The sequence below is a fragment of the Saccostrea echinata genome, unplaced genomic scaffold (genome assembly GCF_033153115.1).
Source record: "Saccostrea echinata isolate AGI-Se365-2 ecotype Australia unplaced genomic scaffold, CSIRO_AGI_Sech_v1 ptg000009l, whole genome shotgun sequence".
NCBI lineage: Eukaryota > Metazoa > Mollusca > Bivalvia > Ostreida > Ostreidae > Saccostrea > Saccostrea echinata.
This window is the reverse complement of record NW_026889758.1, coordinates 35127476-35144149: the sequence shown is the minus strand read 5'-3', so window position 1 is coordinate 35144149 and position 16674 is coordinate 35127476. Positions and strand designations below refer to the sequence as shown.

The 16674-nt window shown below is 33.9% G+C and overlaps 2 protein-coding genes across 4 annotated transcripts in view; both read left to right on the top strand.

Annotated features, from left to right (window-relative positions):
* Positions 1 to 623: 623 nt before the first annotated feature.
* Positions 624 to 5663, top strand: LOC133182280 (cytochrome P450 2C28-like). Its single transcript, XM_061317061.1, has 4 exons — positions 624 to 954; positions 1474 to 1992; positions 2871 to 3311; positions 5439 to 5663. Exons 1-4 carry the CDS (start codon positions 624 to 626, stop codon positions 5615 to 5617), a joined length of 1470 nt encoding a protein of 489 aa, XP_061173045.1. The 3' UTR covers positions 5618 to 5663.
* Positions 5664 to 9135: 3472 nt separating this feature from the next.
* LOC133182278 (cytochrome P450 2C6-like) overlaps positions 9136 to 16674 on the top strand; it is a 44727-nt gene continuing 37188 nt past the window's right edge. The window contains exons 1-5 of one of the 3 annotated variants that reach the window (XM_061317060.1): positions 9136 to 9532; positions 11330 to 11848; positions 12382 to 12609; positions 12727 to 12822; positions 13239 to 15283. In XM_061317060.1, coding sequence (XP_061173044.1) covers positions 9202 to 9532; positions 11330 to 11848; positions 12382 to 12609; positions 12727 to 12822; positions 13239 to 13417 — 1353 coding nt within the window. In that variant the 5' untranslated portion in view covers positions 9136 to 9201 and the 3' untranslated portion in view covers positions 13418 to 15283. Of the gene's footprint in view, positions 9533 to 11329; positions 11849 to 12381; positions 12823 to 13238; positions 15284 to 16674 lie in introns of those variants that run through there. The other 2 variants (XR_009720529.1, XM_061317058.1) reach the window with 2 other exon arrangements.

Sequence of the window (16674 nt, the reverse complement as noted above, 5' to 3'; positions counted from 1 at the left end):
ACTGTCAAATTTTTTAAAATAAATTATAGAAAACACTTCAAGGAAATTAAGGATTGTTTTCTTCCTATTCCATGTTGTTGGTGTTATATTCAAATAATTAATGTTAGTTTACAATATATATTCATATTAAAGAATAACTGAAATTTGGAGACTGGAGTCTAGAAATGTCTCATGTTCTACATCAGTGTACCATGAATGAGTTTGAAAAAATAGCTGTATACCTGACTTGAACTCGTATTTTGCATTGATAACAACAACAACCCCCCCCCCCCTTTTAGTGATACAGTTTAGATATTGAATTAGAATATGCGTATCTAAAGTACTGCTGACAAAAAAAATCGTTATTTATTTACTTATTTAATTAAAAAAAAATTCTACAGAATTGAAGCTAATTATGAAGAAAATGTGTATCTAAGAAAAAATCTAGATTTGAGCGAAAATACTTTAAGGGAAATATTTCATTCAGCCTAGACGATTGACTGTAAGGTAAATTTCAATGAAAACAGCACCATGTACACTTACTTTTTAATGCCAGTTAAAAATTTCAGGACTGTCAATAAAAGATCAATCAATTTAGGTCACTACTGCGTGTCATACTCAGTGTTACTGTGGAGGCAAAAATTATGGCAGATTTGTGGACCCTTTTTCTTGCTTGTGCGGTAATAATTTTGTATGTGTGGTGGAAGAAAACCTCTAGGGACTCCTCCTTACCCCCGGGTCCACCCACCATTCCTTTCCTAGGAAATCTACTCTCTGTGTCTCCTGATACTATGTTGGAGAATTTCCAGACTTACAGAAAAAAGTATGGAGATGTTTTCAGCTTGATTACAGGTACCAGGACAATGGTTGTTGTGAACGGAATGGACACCATTCGAGATATTTTCATTAAGCATGGGGACATCGTTTCCGAAAGGCCAGATCTTTTTGCAACCAAAGAAATATCCAAGTATAAAGGTATATGGATAAGCTTAATGTTTACATAGCATTGTACAGGAGCTTGTTGAGGTCATATTTTGTAATTTTTGAAAAAAAGGCGTATCAAATGATTTTTGCAGGCACCGAAAAGGCCAACTTTATAAATTAATTTATTGTCCACTTTTAACTTGTTATTCATTCATCTTTTTACTCTTGGGGCCTTAACCTCAGTGAGATTTCACAGGACAATAATACCCAGTAATTTCTGCACATGCTGTTTTCTTCCTTTGTTTTCTTTTTGCCTTGTTTGGTTTGCTTGTTTCATGGTTTTATTTTGTTTGTTTTTTTTTTGAAAATTTAGTCATGTACTCATTAACAATTGATCTTTGTAAATTTAGTGGAAGACACACGTATTAAAATTTAAAAAAAATCTTCCTTTTGATGATATAAAGATACCAGTATAAGTTAAGACTTTGTGTGTAAAAGGGTGAGGAATAACCAACGACACAATCAACAATACATGTTTCATGTGTATTATTATACACCATTTCCATATAGGTGTCATCCTCTCCTCGGGGGAATTTTGGAAAGAGCAAAGAACATTCAGTCTAAATGCTCTCAGAGAGTTTGGATTTGGAAAACGAAGCTTGGAATCTAAAATATTGGAGGAGGTGGATGTTTTTGTCAACGAAGTTCAGTCAACAAATGGACAACCATTCAATATGCAAGCTTTGATAACTGTATGCGTCTCAAATATTATGTGTTCAATTAACTTTGGTGAAAGATTTGAACATAATGACAAATATTTCACGTCACTCATCAAAACAATTAACGAAAATCTAAGCAATGGAAACATAACGTTTCTAGCGAGCATTCTTCCGTTTTTAAGGTATGTTCCAGGTGATCCATTAAAGATTAGGAAAGCATTGAAGAATGTTGATGTGGTGGAAGAATATCTTTTTAAAAATATCAGTGATCACAAAGAAAGCTTTGATGAAAATAATGTCAGAGATTTCATCGATGTGTATTTGAAGAAAATGAAATCGGAAGAGAGCAACCCAAACACGACTTTTGATGGTGAGTTAATACCACACGTTTGTAAATCCATGCAATTCTTGTGGAGTTGCACGAAGTGAAGTGTGTTTGAAAAAGTATATGTATTCGGTTTTTGCAGCAAAACAGTAGGGATCAATAAATTTACTTTCACTTTTTTCTGCTCTTTATGATCAATGGGGCTTGTCATAAAATATTTGCCTTCTTTAAAGATAGTCACCCTTTATAAATATTATGGTATGTTGCAACCTTGATGAATATTTATTTTTCCCAGTGCAAATGTTCTTGCTGTAGGAGTTCTGAAATTATTATCCGAAAATTCTGTATTCAATAAGGTATAGACTTAATAGGGGTCTGTTGTCAGACACACAGACACAATGACTGATAAAAGTTTGTACAGAAAAGATCACTCGAAGTAATAGGATATTTGAGCATCCAAACGGAATATCCCGACACACTTTTGAAAAGTCTCACTTGAATGAAAAAAGTGAATAATTTAAACTCAATCATATGCGGATCGGGGGGGGGGGGCTGGTTGGGTTCAGGACCCCCTCCCCCCCCCCCCGGACGGGATTTTCAGAGTTCAAATTAGTGTAGTCAAGAAAGGAAAAATGACCTTGAACACCCTAAGAAACACGGTTCCCCTAGTAAAAAAAAAAGGCTTCTGGTAAAATGGTAGGGAGAATCATTTATATGAATGTAAGTGACATGTCCAAAATCTGTGCATGTAATTTGCCCTTTATGTAAGATTTTTGTTGTAACATTAAGAATTGCTTATGTAAACAATGGTACAGACATGCTGAACATCTAATTTAATAATTAAAAAACACCTAAGAAAAGATTTGCTTTGCGTCAGATCTATTAGGATGCAATTACAAAATAACAAATGTTAACTTTTACAGACGCACAATTGATAAAACTTTTGGGAGATCTTTTTGTTGCTGGAACGGAAACAACATCTACAGCACTTAGGTGGTTTGCTGTTTTCATGATCAGGAATCCAGAAGTGCAGGAAAAGATGCGCAAAGAAATCAATGACGTCATAGGAAATACGAGATACCCTACTATAAACGACAGACCAAATCTACCTTATACAGAGGCAGTCCTCCACGAAGTACTTCGTATTGGATGTATCGTCCCTTTATCTGTCCCTCATGGATTAAAAACTGATTTAAAATACAAAGAATTTATTATTCCGAAAGATGTTATTTTAATTCCTAATTTATATTCCGTACTTTTTGACCCAGACGTGTTTGAAGATCCGGAAGTCTTCCGACCTGAGAGATTCTTGGATGATGAGGGAAAATTGATTAACACAGACAAAGTCTTGACATTCTCAGTTGGTAAGAGTTTTAATTTCCCTTGGTTCCATCACGAATATCTATAAGGATTTTTGTATTTTGAAAAGGAATTTGTCAGATTTGTAAAGATTTTGAAGACTATCTATGTCGCCAGAAATGATCCATTTATAAACATAGTAACAACTTTGAACAACTGAAAATGCACGTTCTATATTTTTACTATGCAGAATTGACTTGCAGTATTTTTTCCTGTACATGTTAGGTTAAAAATTCCATACAAAACTTTTGGATTTTTTCCTTCCCATTTTGTTGATATATATTTGTAGTAGAGAACGGCATTACATTTTTTTTCAAACCTGTACACATTATAGCAGGCGCGGATCCAGGAATTTTTCGGGGAGGGGGATCAGTGAAAAAAAATTCCAACCCAGAAATTTCTTGACAAAAAAAGAAGTTCAAATCCACTTCCAAAACGTGAAAAACTATTTCGTGGTTGGATCCGGGTTTTCAAGGGGGGGGGGGGTCCAAAGTCATTTTTTATTTGCTTCAGTATATAATTTTAATAACTCTGCAAATTCGGGGGGGGGGGGTCCAGACCCCCCCCTCTCTAGATCCGAGCATGGAAGACATACGCCTTTTGTTTTTAACAAATAACTAAGTTACAGTACATGGAAAAAAAATTACCAGATCAATTGAAATAGTCTTGTTAAAAAAAAAGGGGGGGGGGGGGTATATCAAAATTTTTGCAGCATGCACTTGACAATTTCTATGTGGAAATATAGATACTACGATGGCCGATATGGGCCGGGGCAAAAAGTAACCACGAGTTGTGTTTGATTTGCCGGCAATTCTTAGATGCTGGCAAAAATTAACCACGAGTTGTGTTTGATTTGCCGGCAATTCTTAGATGCCGGTAAATCTTCGTTACATGCAATAGCAATTCTCATATGTAACATTTAATTTAAATGCCAGAGAATATCAAGGTCACAGAAGTCATGTTAACTTAACAGGGCAAATGGTTTGAAAAAAAAACAAAAAAAACCCAGAATACTGAGAGAAGTGAGGGGGGGAAACGCATACAGGCATTGTTTAAGGGGTTTCCAGACCCGTGCACTCCACATAAAAGTATAATATCTTTTAAAATTCATACCAACACATATTTTATTTGATCTTCAATAGTTGTGTTAATTTTTTTTTTGATAACAAATCTAGAGATCCCTCAAATACTTAATGAACGCTGTACACGCTGCCTGCTGATTGACGGCCCAGCTACATGTAGTCAATTGATTAGATGTTTAAAAAAAATTGTCTGGTTCATAAACTACCAAACTACCATAAACACTTGTGAGGATGATCATGAAAGTACAGAAAATATCTGAATTTGTATTGTCTGTTTTTATCTAGGCTCCACCATATCCTAAGCAAAAATTATGAAAAACCACTTAATGAGGATGAAGAGCAGTTTACACTTGTAGATTTGCGTAGGACCGATATACATTACACAAGAAATGTTTTATTTTCCTATATACAGTGAACGTAACCCAGACTAGTGTTGAAATAGCCCCCGATCCCTACCCCCATCCCCCGTTATAGACTTCTTTTAATTTTCGGGGAGGCTGCTTTGTAGCCAGTTAAATATCTTGACTTCGCTTTGATATGAAACTGCTTTGTTGTTGTTTTTGGTTTTTTGTTTTTGTCAAACTCTTTGCCCAATTAAGATAACTTGACTTCTGAAACCTCTATATCCTCTGGCAATTTAATTAAATATTTTAAATAAGAATTGCCGGTATCTAAGATTTGCCGGCATCTAAGAATTGCCGGCAAATCAAACACAACTCGTGGTTACTTTTTGCCGGCATCTAAGAATTGCCGGCAAATCGAACACAACTCGTGATTACTTTTTGTCCGGCCCATATCGGCCATCGTAAGATACCTACCAAGACAGAGAAAAAATCTGTGTTTCGTTTAATGTCAAATGTACTTTTTGATATTTTTTTTTAGATCGTCATGTTTATCTTTTTATATCTTTTATCTCAGGTCGTCTTGTGTATCTTATTATATCCTTTGTTTCATTTTAGATCGTCATTTTTATCTTATTATGTCTTTTGTTTTATTTTTAGGTCGTCGTATTTGTCTTATTATATACTAGTATCCCTTGTTTTATCTCAGGTCGTCGTGTTTGTCTTGGCGAATCCTTGGCTAGGATGGAATTGTTTCTGTTTGCTTCATCTATGGTGCAGCGATTTAAAATCCTTCCTGCTGACCCCAAACAGATACCACCATTGAAAGGGGTTCTCGGGGTGACTTATGGTCCAAAAGACGTCTTATTAAAGGCAACCAGTGTTTAGTTGTTTAATTTCTTGTATACAAAATGCACAAACTTGATTTTCTTATCTTCTTTTTATACGCATTTTGAAGATGAAGAGATGAGCCGATGCTATACTTGTTTCGACGGTGTCGGTTTCAGATTTCTTTTAGGAGCTAGTCCATTCTCATATAACCAAAAGCCCTATCACGACAAAGCATGCACGAGTGATCCATCTAGTTCAGCTAGAGATATACATACACACTATTGCACATCCGAATTGCATCCGTCCTACATTTTCTAAATGATCAGTTTAAACTTTTTTGAAGCAGACGCATTCTCAAGGGACTATGACAAAATTTATATGGATAACGCAATCAAGGATACACACTGCCGAACTTGCTTGGTATTCTGCATATGACTTACATTTTCTGAATGAGAGGCTGTTCAAACTATTTTGAACAGGTCAATTCCCAAGTAAGCATAAGCGCTATTCTGACCTAACTTGCATACATGGATAACTCCATTACATCTTTTAACGCTGTATATAAGTACAATATTTTCCCAACATGTATATTCGAAACATGGTATGAGAGTTGCAAAACTCACTGACAATTAAAGACCTATGAAATGAGCAAAATGTATATCCATATTTCAGTACATGTGTATATCTATATCAGTTTGGTTTTCTAGGAATGTATTCGATTGGTAATCACAGATAGAATTGATTAAATAAATAGTTGATACTACATTGTAGGTAGCATATTATGTATTATCATTATTATGAAAGTGGACTAATATACTTTTAACATTCCAGTCAATGGAAGTGAGTTTGATTTACTTCACCAATACTGGATTCCAATAATTCATAGAAATCCTAACAAAGAAAGATATATTGCAGGGCCCAGTAAATGTTTATCCAAGCCCTTATCCTTACCCTTCACCAAAATGTTAACTATTGCAACACTTCAGACTTCACGAGAAACTTCAGACGTGTTGTACAACTACATATTCAAGAAGTGGTGTAAATCAAATGTTGGATTCTAAAAACTCCAAAGAGTTTATGGAAAATTTGAAATCTAAAAACTTTTCAAACATCAAAAGCATCAACGCATACGACTTTTCTACGCTTTGTACAACCATCCCGTACGATAAATAAAGACCATACTGTTTGACAACACAGACAACTGTTTCCTTAATAAAGATGGAACTCGCAAAATTTCATATATTGTGATTGGTTATCTACAAAATTACTTTATTAATTATTAAAAGATGGGGTTCCTCATTGACAATATCTATGTAGTCTTTAGAGGCCAGGTCTTCCAACAATCTGTTGGAATTACTGTTAGCACTAGCTGTACTCCTTTAGTAGCCGACCTGGGTGGGGTTTTTTTTTGTTCCTTTGAAGCAGAATTTATTCAAAACTTCTTTTTCAGAAGAAAACTCTTGCTGTGGCCTTCAACTCGATATTTAGATAAATCGACGATGTTTTATCAATTAACTGTAGTTACTTTCACTTATCACTTATACGACGGTTTTAGAAAAGTTATATTGTGAGCGCGCTATTTGCATGAAATCGGTAAAACTCTGCAGTTAAAAACTAGACGTATTTTCCAATTAATATGCAAAGAGTTGGTGTTCTCCGATGATCTTTAAAAAATATACAGCTAAATTGTTTAGATAAAACATGCTTCATGGAGCATATTATACTTTTTCCCACCTTTGTATCATTGTTGCGGTCTTTTTCCTTTGATGTCCACTGTGTTTTTATTTCTGATACACCATGACTAACTGTGCTCTAACAACCATGCTCTATCAAGATAGAACACACCAGGGTAATGATGCAACAACTCCAATGACCCTTGACCTTACATTGATAAAGAAAAAGAATATATAAACAAAGTAGCAGACTTTATGAGCAAAATACAAGCACATATAAACATAGTGAAGGTATATCTTTCCTTAGGTCTACATAAAAAATTCTAAATTTTGCACGTCAATTTTTTTTAAATCCAAAACGAAATTCACACACGCACATTTTTATAAATGAATGTTTTCGTCTCTCATAAACTTGAAGCATAACAAACCACACACAATGTAGTACAGGGAGCGAGGTGGATATTCCTTGTTTTCTAATTCCAACACAAATCGCTGCATCCAGTAATTTAGAGAATCGCTGTTCATCTCGGTCAAAAGTGGACATTTTCCCGTGCCGCACGCCACTCCTTAGCTTGAACGTTACGAGGATATTTTTTGAGAGTCTATCAAACGCTGAATTTCATAATCGGACACTTGTACAAACCTTTCATTTTTCGTCTTCGTGTCGACCTCAGGACTGGTGAAATTTACGCCATCGTGTCTAAAATATCTCCTATATCGAAATCCGTAATAGGTTCAATTTTTAGTTCCGGTAGATCAAACGTCATACTTCCCAAAGAATCTTCAACCTGCATCTGGTTTCCTAACTGATCTATGGAATTTTCCCTCATAATTTCGGTTTCCGTGTCTGTAAGAATTGCGAAAGCATAAAATCACAACCGTCATTCATGGCGTTCAAAATATGAATGGACGAGGTAGAAAGTTCAAGAAATACAGCGCGCTATACTTTCCGAATCACGTGCTCTTTTTTCATTGGTTATATAAAATGGTATGATGAAATTTTGATAGATCATGGTTAATTCAGTGCATGGGAATATGTAGTTGAATTAAGTGCTATTAACGTGAATTTGATAGATCATAGGTAGCTCAATACCCGAGAACAATGATACAAAACATATAGAGTACCTTTTAACTCGTGCATCTTCAGATATCAGACTCGGGGGACAAGCCCCCTCGTCTGATATCTGAAGATAAACTCGTTAAAAGGTACTCTATATATTACTTACAACATGTCTTGATACTGTTTGCATCAATTGGTGTGTATATTATATTATATTTACGAAAAATATAACATCTCAGTAGGAAAACGAATCAAATCCACAAGTGATTTCAACAGATTAAATGTCGCCAATGCAAACTCTTCTTTTATTACTTCTTTTTAACGGCTGAAATTCATACAACACCAAATAGGGTGTCAGCCCTGTTTCCCATTGCAATTTCAGACATTGTTATAGATAATTTAACTTGAAAAATGAAAAACTTCTCACACGGATTTTATCATAACCTCACCTGTATGTTCATGACAACGAACCAGTTTCAGTGCTTAACTTTAAAGGTTTCTGACAACGGTACTGTCTAGAAACTTAACGTGTTCCTGGCCGTGAAGACCGGTCCTTCGGATGAGACCATATAAACAGTAGTCCAGTAGTAGGTGCTGGCACGTAAAAGACCCCCACTGCTCATGATCAAGGCCCTAAGTGACGAGTAAAGGTCTAAATTTGCAGCCCTCCACCGGCAAGTGGTGGCGTCTGAATATGAGCACAGGAGTTCGCAATTTTATCAATAAAGTCAATAGAAATCACTCGATTGACCAAGCCATGAGCTATGCTAAAATTGCGAACTCCTGTGATATGAGTGAAAAATTCTCGAAGGGACGTTAAGCAAATAAACAAACAAACAAGATTTTACAGTTGAGAAGGTTATTACTGCGTGCCATACTCATCGACAACTGACTTTCAAGGAAAGATAATGATAGATTTGTGGACACTTTTTCTTGCCTGTGCGGTTATTATTTTGTGCGTGTGGTGGAGGAAAACCTCTAGGGACTCCTCCTTACCCCCGGGTCCACCCACTATTCCTTTCCTAGGAAATCTACTCTCTGTGTCTCCTGATACTATGTTAGAGAATTTCCAGACTTACAGAAAAAAGTATGGGGATGTTTTCAGCTTGATTACAGGTACCAGAACAATGGTTGTTGTGAACGGAATGGACACCATTCGAGATATTTTCATTAAGCATGGGGACATCGTTTCCGAAAGGCCAGATCTTTTTGTAACCAAAGTAATAACCAAGTATAAAGGTATAAGACTAATATTTTACAATATTCGTAGTTAGGTACATACAGAAACTTGTTGGGGTCATTTTTTTTATAATTTTCAAAACAATTTGTACAAGTATATCTACATATATTACTTTTACCAGGGACACCATTTGAAAATTAAATTGTGTTTATAATGATATATATCTTATATATTCTTGGGGTCTGATGTCTTGAACCTCTATCAGATTTCATATGACCATATTCTTAGCATACTTAAAGGGGGTCTTTTTTGGTTCTTTTTCTATTTTTACATACACATATGCAAACATCCTCAGAAAGTTTCAAAGTAAGTTTACTCCAATCATGGCCTGCGGGTATAGAGATTAGTCACAGTAATGGATTATAATTTATCTCCAAGAAATGGATGGAGAGAGAAAAAAATCAGGGCAACAATAAAAATAGGATAAAACTTGTTCAGTTTTTTCCACCCATGACCCCGAGGTATAGTTGGGGCCACCAGGACAAGACATCAAATATATATGAAAAATCTTTTATATTTTCTCCAAAACAGCAATGTCACAAATACTCATATTGATAATCATGCATACCAATGTACTGCGAATTCATATTTATTCAAAACATGACTCATTGAGCTTTGAGGAGGATAAAATAGGTAATGTAAAAGTACTTTTTTTCAGCATTGGTATAAATTTACGCTATGTACGCCGTTACAAATTTTCCGCGGAAATTTGTCCCAGCGTACTTATTTGTATTTAGAAATTAATGAAATTTTCAAAGATTCAAGACGAGAATATCAAGTGATGATATCAGTTAGAATTAATTTGACCGTTTTATTTTAGAAGCAAGGTCAGGTCAAAATCATTATATTTTTGAATAACATATAGAATGAAAAAAAATTATGTTGCCAATCATGTGATGCCTATTCCTATTTCAAAAGATAAAATGTTCTTCTTTTTGCTTAAAAAATGATGTTACTATATAAGGTATATCAGATGATAGTACTAAATTGACAAAAATAATTTAACTGAAATAGTTATCGGCTAACTCGAATTTCTTATCTTTTACTGAAATTTTAAGGGAATATTAGTTATTTTTATATGCTTCATATATTTAAATTTTTCTAATTTTCACATATGGCAAAGTAATTTTATAAAGATACAAAATGATATAAAAACAAAAAGTTTTGACCGTTTAATAAGAGAGAACCCCCCCCCCCCCATTTTACTAATTTTAGCTCATATCTGTTCTTAGAGACTTAGACTGGAAGCTTTCAAAAGTTAACAAGATTTTAATTTGTTTGGAAAATCATACTTATTTGATACATTTTAAACTTTAGTCCATGATTATCAATTTCAGTTCCATATGAAAATTTCATTAAGTCTCTTATTGTTTAAAATTTCCAGATAAATTCATTGTTTAGTAGATATTTTGAGAAGCATTAAAGGAGATATTTTCATACACCGCCGTTCCGCCAAAAATATGGTTCCTGCTAGATTTCAAACTCGGTTTACCATTTTTATTCTTAGTTGTACAGTTGTCCGGAGGAAAGAAAAATATGATTTTTTAAATCTCTTACATCAAAATATATAGTACATATAAGTAAATATACTTTGAATATTTCATTTAGTCAGAAACCAGACAAGAATCCCTCCTTAAAGTACATTTAAGGCATATGGTGGTAATCATATGGTGGTAAACCCTAGGATTGAACAGAAATTGTGATAAAATATACGGTCAAAATTTTTTATGAGAAAATAAACAAACAATGTTTAACATGGTGAGCGTTGTGATATTTGGGTCTCTTGTTACATAAAGGTGTCATCCTTTCCTCGGGAGAATTTTGGAAAGAGCACAGAACATTCAGTCTAAATGCTCTCAGAGAGTTTGGATTTGGAAAACGAAGCTTGGAATCTAAAATATTGGAGGAGGTGGATGTTTTTGTCAACGAAGTTCAGTCAACAAATGGACAACCATTCAATATGCAAGCTTTGATAACTGTATGCGTCTCAAATATCATGTGTTCCATTAACTTTGGTAAAAGATTTGAACATAGCGACAAAAATTTTATGTCACTCATCGAAGCAATAAACGAAAACTTAAGCAATGGAAATATGATGTTTCTAGCGAGCTTTCTTCCGTTTTTGAGGTATTTTCCAGGTGATCCATTAAAGATTAGAAAAGTATTGAAGAATGTTGATTTGGTGGAAAAGTATCTTTTAAAAATTATCAGCGATCACAAAGAAAGCTTTGATGAAAACAATCTTAGAGATTTCATCGATGTGTATTTGAAGAAAATGAAATCGGAAGAGAGCAACCCAAACACGACCTTTGATGGTGAGTTAATCTAACAGAATTATTAATCTATAAACTATGAGAGAGTTGCACGAAGCAATGCGTCTTTGAAGTTTATATAGGTATTTTGACTTTGCAGGCAAAAATAAGTAACAAGTAAGTGTACACAATCTTAAGCTTTACTTTTTACTTCCGTATTCTACATTCTAAGTAGATGATGAGATTTGCAACCCTCAATGTAAAAAAACTCCCCAAAAACATGAGATTAAGAGTAAATGTTAACCTTTGTGTAAAAATAATTACTCTTAATTTGCTATTTTTTGAATGAACATTTATGTGTTATTAAAAGATAAATTGACTCTTGGTGTAAAAATATATAATTTCCAAGCTAAATCTTTATCCACTCTGACAATGTCAAGGTCTTCCCTTTCATATTAAGCCCATCGTCTAGCATACTCCTCGCCGGAATTCATAATGGAAATGAAGTTTTGTTGGCATTTGAAAGAGTGTGAGAGTTTTTACTTTAAGGGTCGTTTTTAGATTTAAAAATGTAATAGCATTCAACTATTTTCCAGATGAACAGTTGGTGAAGCTTTTGTTAGATTTCTTTGCTGCTGGAACGGAAACAACATCTACAGCTCTTAGGTGGTTTGCTGTTTTTATGATCAGAAACCCGGAAGTGCAAGAAAAAATGCGAATCGAAATCAATGACGTCATAGGAAATTCCAGGTACCCTACAATGGAGGACAGGCCAAATCTACCCTACACAGAGGCAGTTCTTCATGAGGTTCTTCGTATTGGATGTGTCGTCCCTTTATCTCTCCCTCATGGATTAAAAACTGATTTAAAATACAAAGAATTTATTATTCCGAAAGATGTTATTTTAATTCCTAATCTATATTCTGTACTTTTTGACCCAGACGTGTTTGAAGATCCGGAAGTCTTCCGACCTGAGAGATTCTTGGATGGTGAGGGAAAATTGATTAACACAGACAAAGTCTTGACATTCTCACTTGGTAAGAGTTTTAATTTCCCGGGATTAAATTGTTATGGCTTTTTTAATTAGTGATTGATTTGATCAGATTTTTCATTTCAGCATTGTCAAAAATGATGCACTTTAAAAAGATTTTTAAGACTTAAGTAAATAGAAAGAATAATTGTTATCTGCTTCTCCAGCAATAGTTGCATTTTTTGGTACAGAATTGATCAGTGATCACATTGTCTGTCATCCATCAGAAACTCGTCAAAGATACCTTTTTCGTCCATTATACATTGTAAATGTATTTTCACAATCGCCCGTTCAATTTTCTTTTTCATTAGAAACCCGTCAAAGATGAGATACCTTTTTGTGTCCATTATAAATGTAATTTCACAATCGCCCGTTTAATATTTTTATTTTTATTATTATTTATATCCTTTGTTTATTTCTCAGGTCGTCGTGTTTGTCTTGGCGAATCCTTGGCCAGGATGGAATTGTTTCTGTTTGCTTCATCCATGATGCAGCGATTTAAAATCCTTCCTGCTGACCCCAAACAGATACCACCATTAAAAGGGGTTCTCGGGGTGACTTATGGTCCAAAAGATGTCTTATTAAAGGCAACCAGTGTTTAGTTGTTTAATTTCTTGACTAAATGTATGAAATGCACAAATTTCATATTTTCCATCAATCAGTCGATTTCTTTTTGAAACATTTAAAGTAATAAGAGCACAAGTATTAGTTAACTAAATAATGAAATGCATGTCAGTTATTCCCTAGGCATAAGATTAACAGTTATTCATTGGCACCATGCGCTCTTAATTGAAGTGGCCTATTTTAGCTAAGTTAGCCACCCTTTTGCTTCACACATTCGTTAGATAAAATAACATTAACAAAACTATAGGTTTCACATATTTCATAAAGTAATCTCTTGAGTTGTCACTTTTAACTATAACCTTGTCTTACAAGTATCAAAAATGATACATGTACAATAGTCCCCTAGCCAATTATTTTCTTTAATAAAGCAGTAAGCGTTCATTAATTCACATGATAAGAATGTTCAACGATCGATGACCGGCATTCTTTAGTATTTTCACTGCAATGTACGATTCATTTCCATAAAGATACAAAATTTAATTTACTGTCAGGCAATTTTAACTCACCTCAACGAAGACGAAATGAGCTTATGCTATACCTATGGCGTCGGCTTTAACGTTGGCGTCCCGGTTTAAGGTCCATTCCCAAGTAACTATTAGCCAATGCTGACCAAACTTGCATGATTGATGCATCTAGCGGTGTACACCACTAGACTTGCTTCGGATGCGGTATCTGACGATATATTTTCTAGATGAAAGAAGGAGTAGGTCCATTCTCAAGAAATTACATGTATGAGCCCATTGGAGACAAAACGTGCAGGTTGATGCTTCATCTAGGTATGCACATTTACCAGATCTGTGTTTGGAACAGGTCCATTCCCAAGTAACTGTGAGCCCTTATGGTTATTTTCATTCATATTTCGACTCTCAATATATCCTAGTGAATTCGAAATAAAAGACACCACAGTATGCTAGATCTATTTCATACCTGAATGCTTTACTGACTACAGAAGATAATGGCCAATGAATAACTAAACTGTTTGACACACGGGATGACTTCAGCTTTTCTATCGCCAACTTCACTTATGTTTGTAGTCATATTCCAAAACCTGCATATGATTTCTATATCTTCAAATTTATTCGACACTTAAGAGCATGTTCTCAGTACGAACATTTTTTAACCGAGACAAGCTACTGGCAAGTAAGTTGATTTTACAGGGATTTCAACACCTTCGTTTAAAGTCAGCGTTCCCCGAATTCTACGGTCGTGATAATGACCTTGTTTGCAAATACAACCACTCTTTGGGTAGTATTTTGTCTGAGACGTTTCATATCAATTATTAGGTCATTGCTTGTATACTATATTTGTATTCGGATTACTTTTTTTATTTAAACATATTTTATTATGTAATGGAATATAAATGGATTGGGAAGCAGACATTGCCTATATAACCCCTCTCCATGATTACTACGGAGTACTCCGTCCACCTAATTAGTACATAGGGCTCACGACGGGTGTGACCGGTCAGCAGAAGACGCTTACTCCTCCTGGGCACTTGGTCCGCCTTCTGATGATTCCAGTGCTCTGTGTTTTTGCTCTATTCACGATTTGTATTTTTTATTGCGTTTCTGAGATTGTTAACTGCTCTTCACTGTTCCACACCTTTTAACATTCATTCCCAAGTAACGATAAGCCCTATGATGACAAAAATTGGATGGATGATGCATCTAGAAATGTGCACTACCAGAATTTGTTTTTCATGTGAGTCTTTGCTTTACCAATATAACTTTCGTTGAGGTTAGCTTTGTAATCTTTGATTACCTATTATTCATTATTTAGCTTTGTAATCTTTGATTACCTATTATTCAGTATTTAGTTTTGTAATCTTTGATTACCTATTATTCAGTATTTACCTTTGTAATCTTTGAATACCTATTATTCAGTATTTAGCTTTGTAATCTTTGATTACCTATTATTCATTATTTAGCTTTGTAATCTTTGATTACCTATTATTCAGTATTTAGCTTTGTAACCTTTGATTACCTATTATTCAGTATTTAGCTTTGTAATCTTTGATCACCTATTATTCAGTATTTAGCTTTGTAACTTTGATTACCTATTATTCAGTATTTAGCTTTGTAATCTTTGATTACCTATTATTCATTATTTAGTTTTGTAATCTTTGATTACCTATTATTCAGTATTTAGTTTTGTAATCTTTGATTACCTATTATTCAGTATTTACCTTTGTAATCTTTGATTACCTATTATTCAGTATTTAGCTTTGTAATCTTTGATTACCTATTATTCAGTATTAAGCTTTGTAATCTTTGATTACCTATTATTCAGTATTAAGCTTTGTAACCTTTGATTACCTATTATTCAGTATTTAGCTTTATAATCTTTGATTTCCTATTATTCATTATTTAGCTTTGTAATCTTTGATTACCTATTATTCATTATTTAGCTTTGTAATCTTTGATTACCTATTATTCATTATTTAGCTGTGTAATCTTTGAATACTCTTTATTCAGTATTTAGCTTTGTAATCTTTGATTACCTTTTATTCAGTATTTAGCTTTGTAATCTTTGATTACCTATTATTCATTATTTAGCTTTGTAATCTTTGATTACATATTATTCAGTATTTAGCTTTGTAATCTTTGATTACATATTATTCAATATTTAGCACCTAATTTGCCTATATTTGGCCAGTCATTGTGTAATTCTACAGCATGGTATAAAAGTCGTTTAAATATTTTAAATAAAGACCTATGAAATGTACAAATATATTGATATATGTACATATTTATGTGTATAATTGAATAAATTCAAGCGGTGGTCAACAGTCATGATGTTTGATTTCGTGATGATTTTTTGGTTTTCTTGGTTATGTTAAATTTGATACAGACATTCAATTATTACTGTACAGTAAAATACTTTGAGTTCAGAATACAGATACAAAAATATTGGATTAAGTAAAAAAAATGATGATAACATAGCTTTATTTATATAGCTTTGTTATTAAACTGAAGGTAGAATTGCAAAGCTTCGGTCAAAGAAAATTATTAATCATTTATCATGTTGAAAGAAAGTTTTAGAGAAAAGTAGCTATGAGCTGTTTGTGTGTGAGTGTTTTTTTGGGGGGAGGTGGGGGAGGAGGGAGGGGGTCATCTAATCCATGCAATAAAATTTGATTTTCACACATATGTACAAGGTTTGAGCAGGTCCCTACCTAACAGAAATATATATATATATATATATATATATATATATATATATATATATATATATA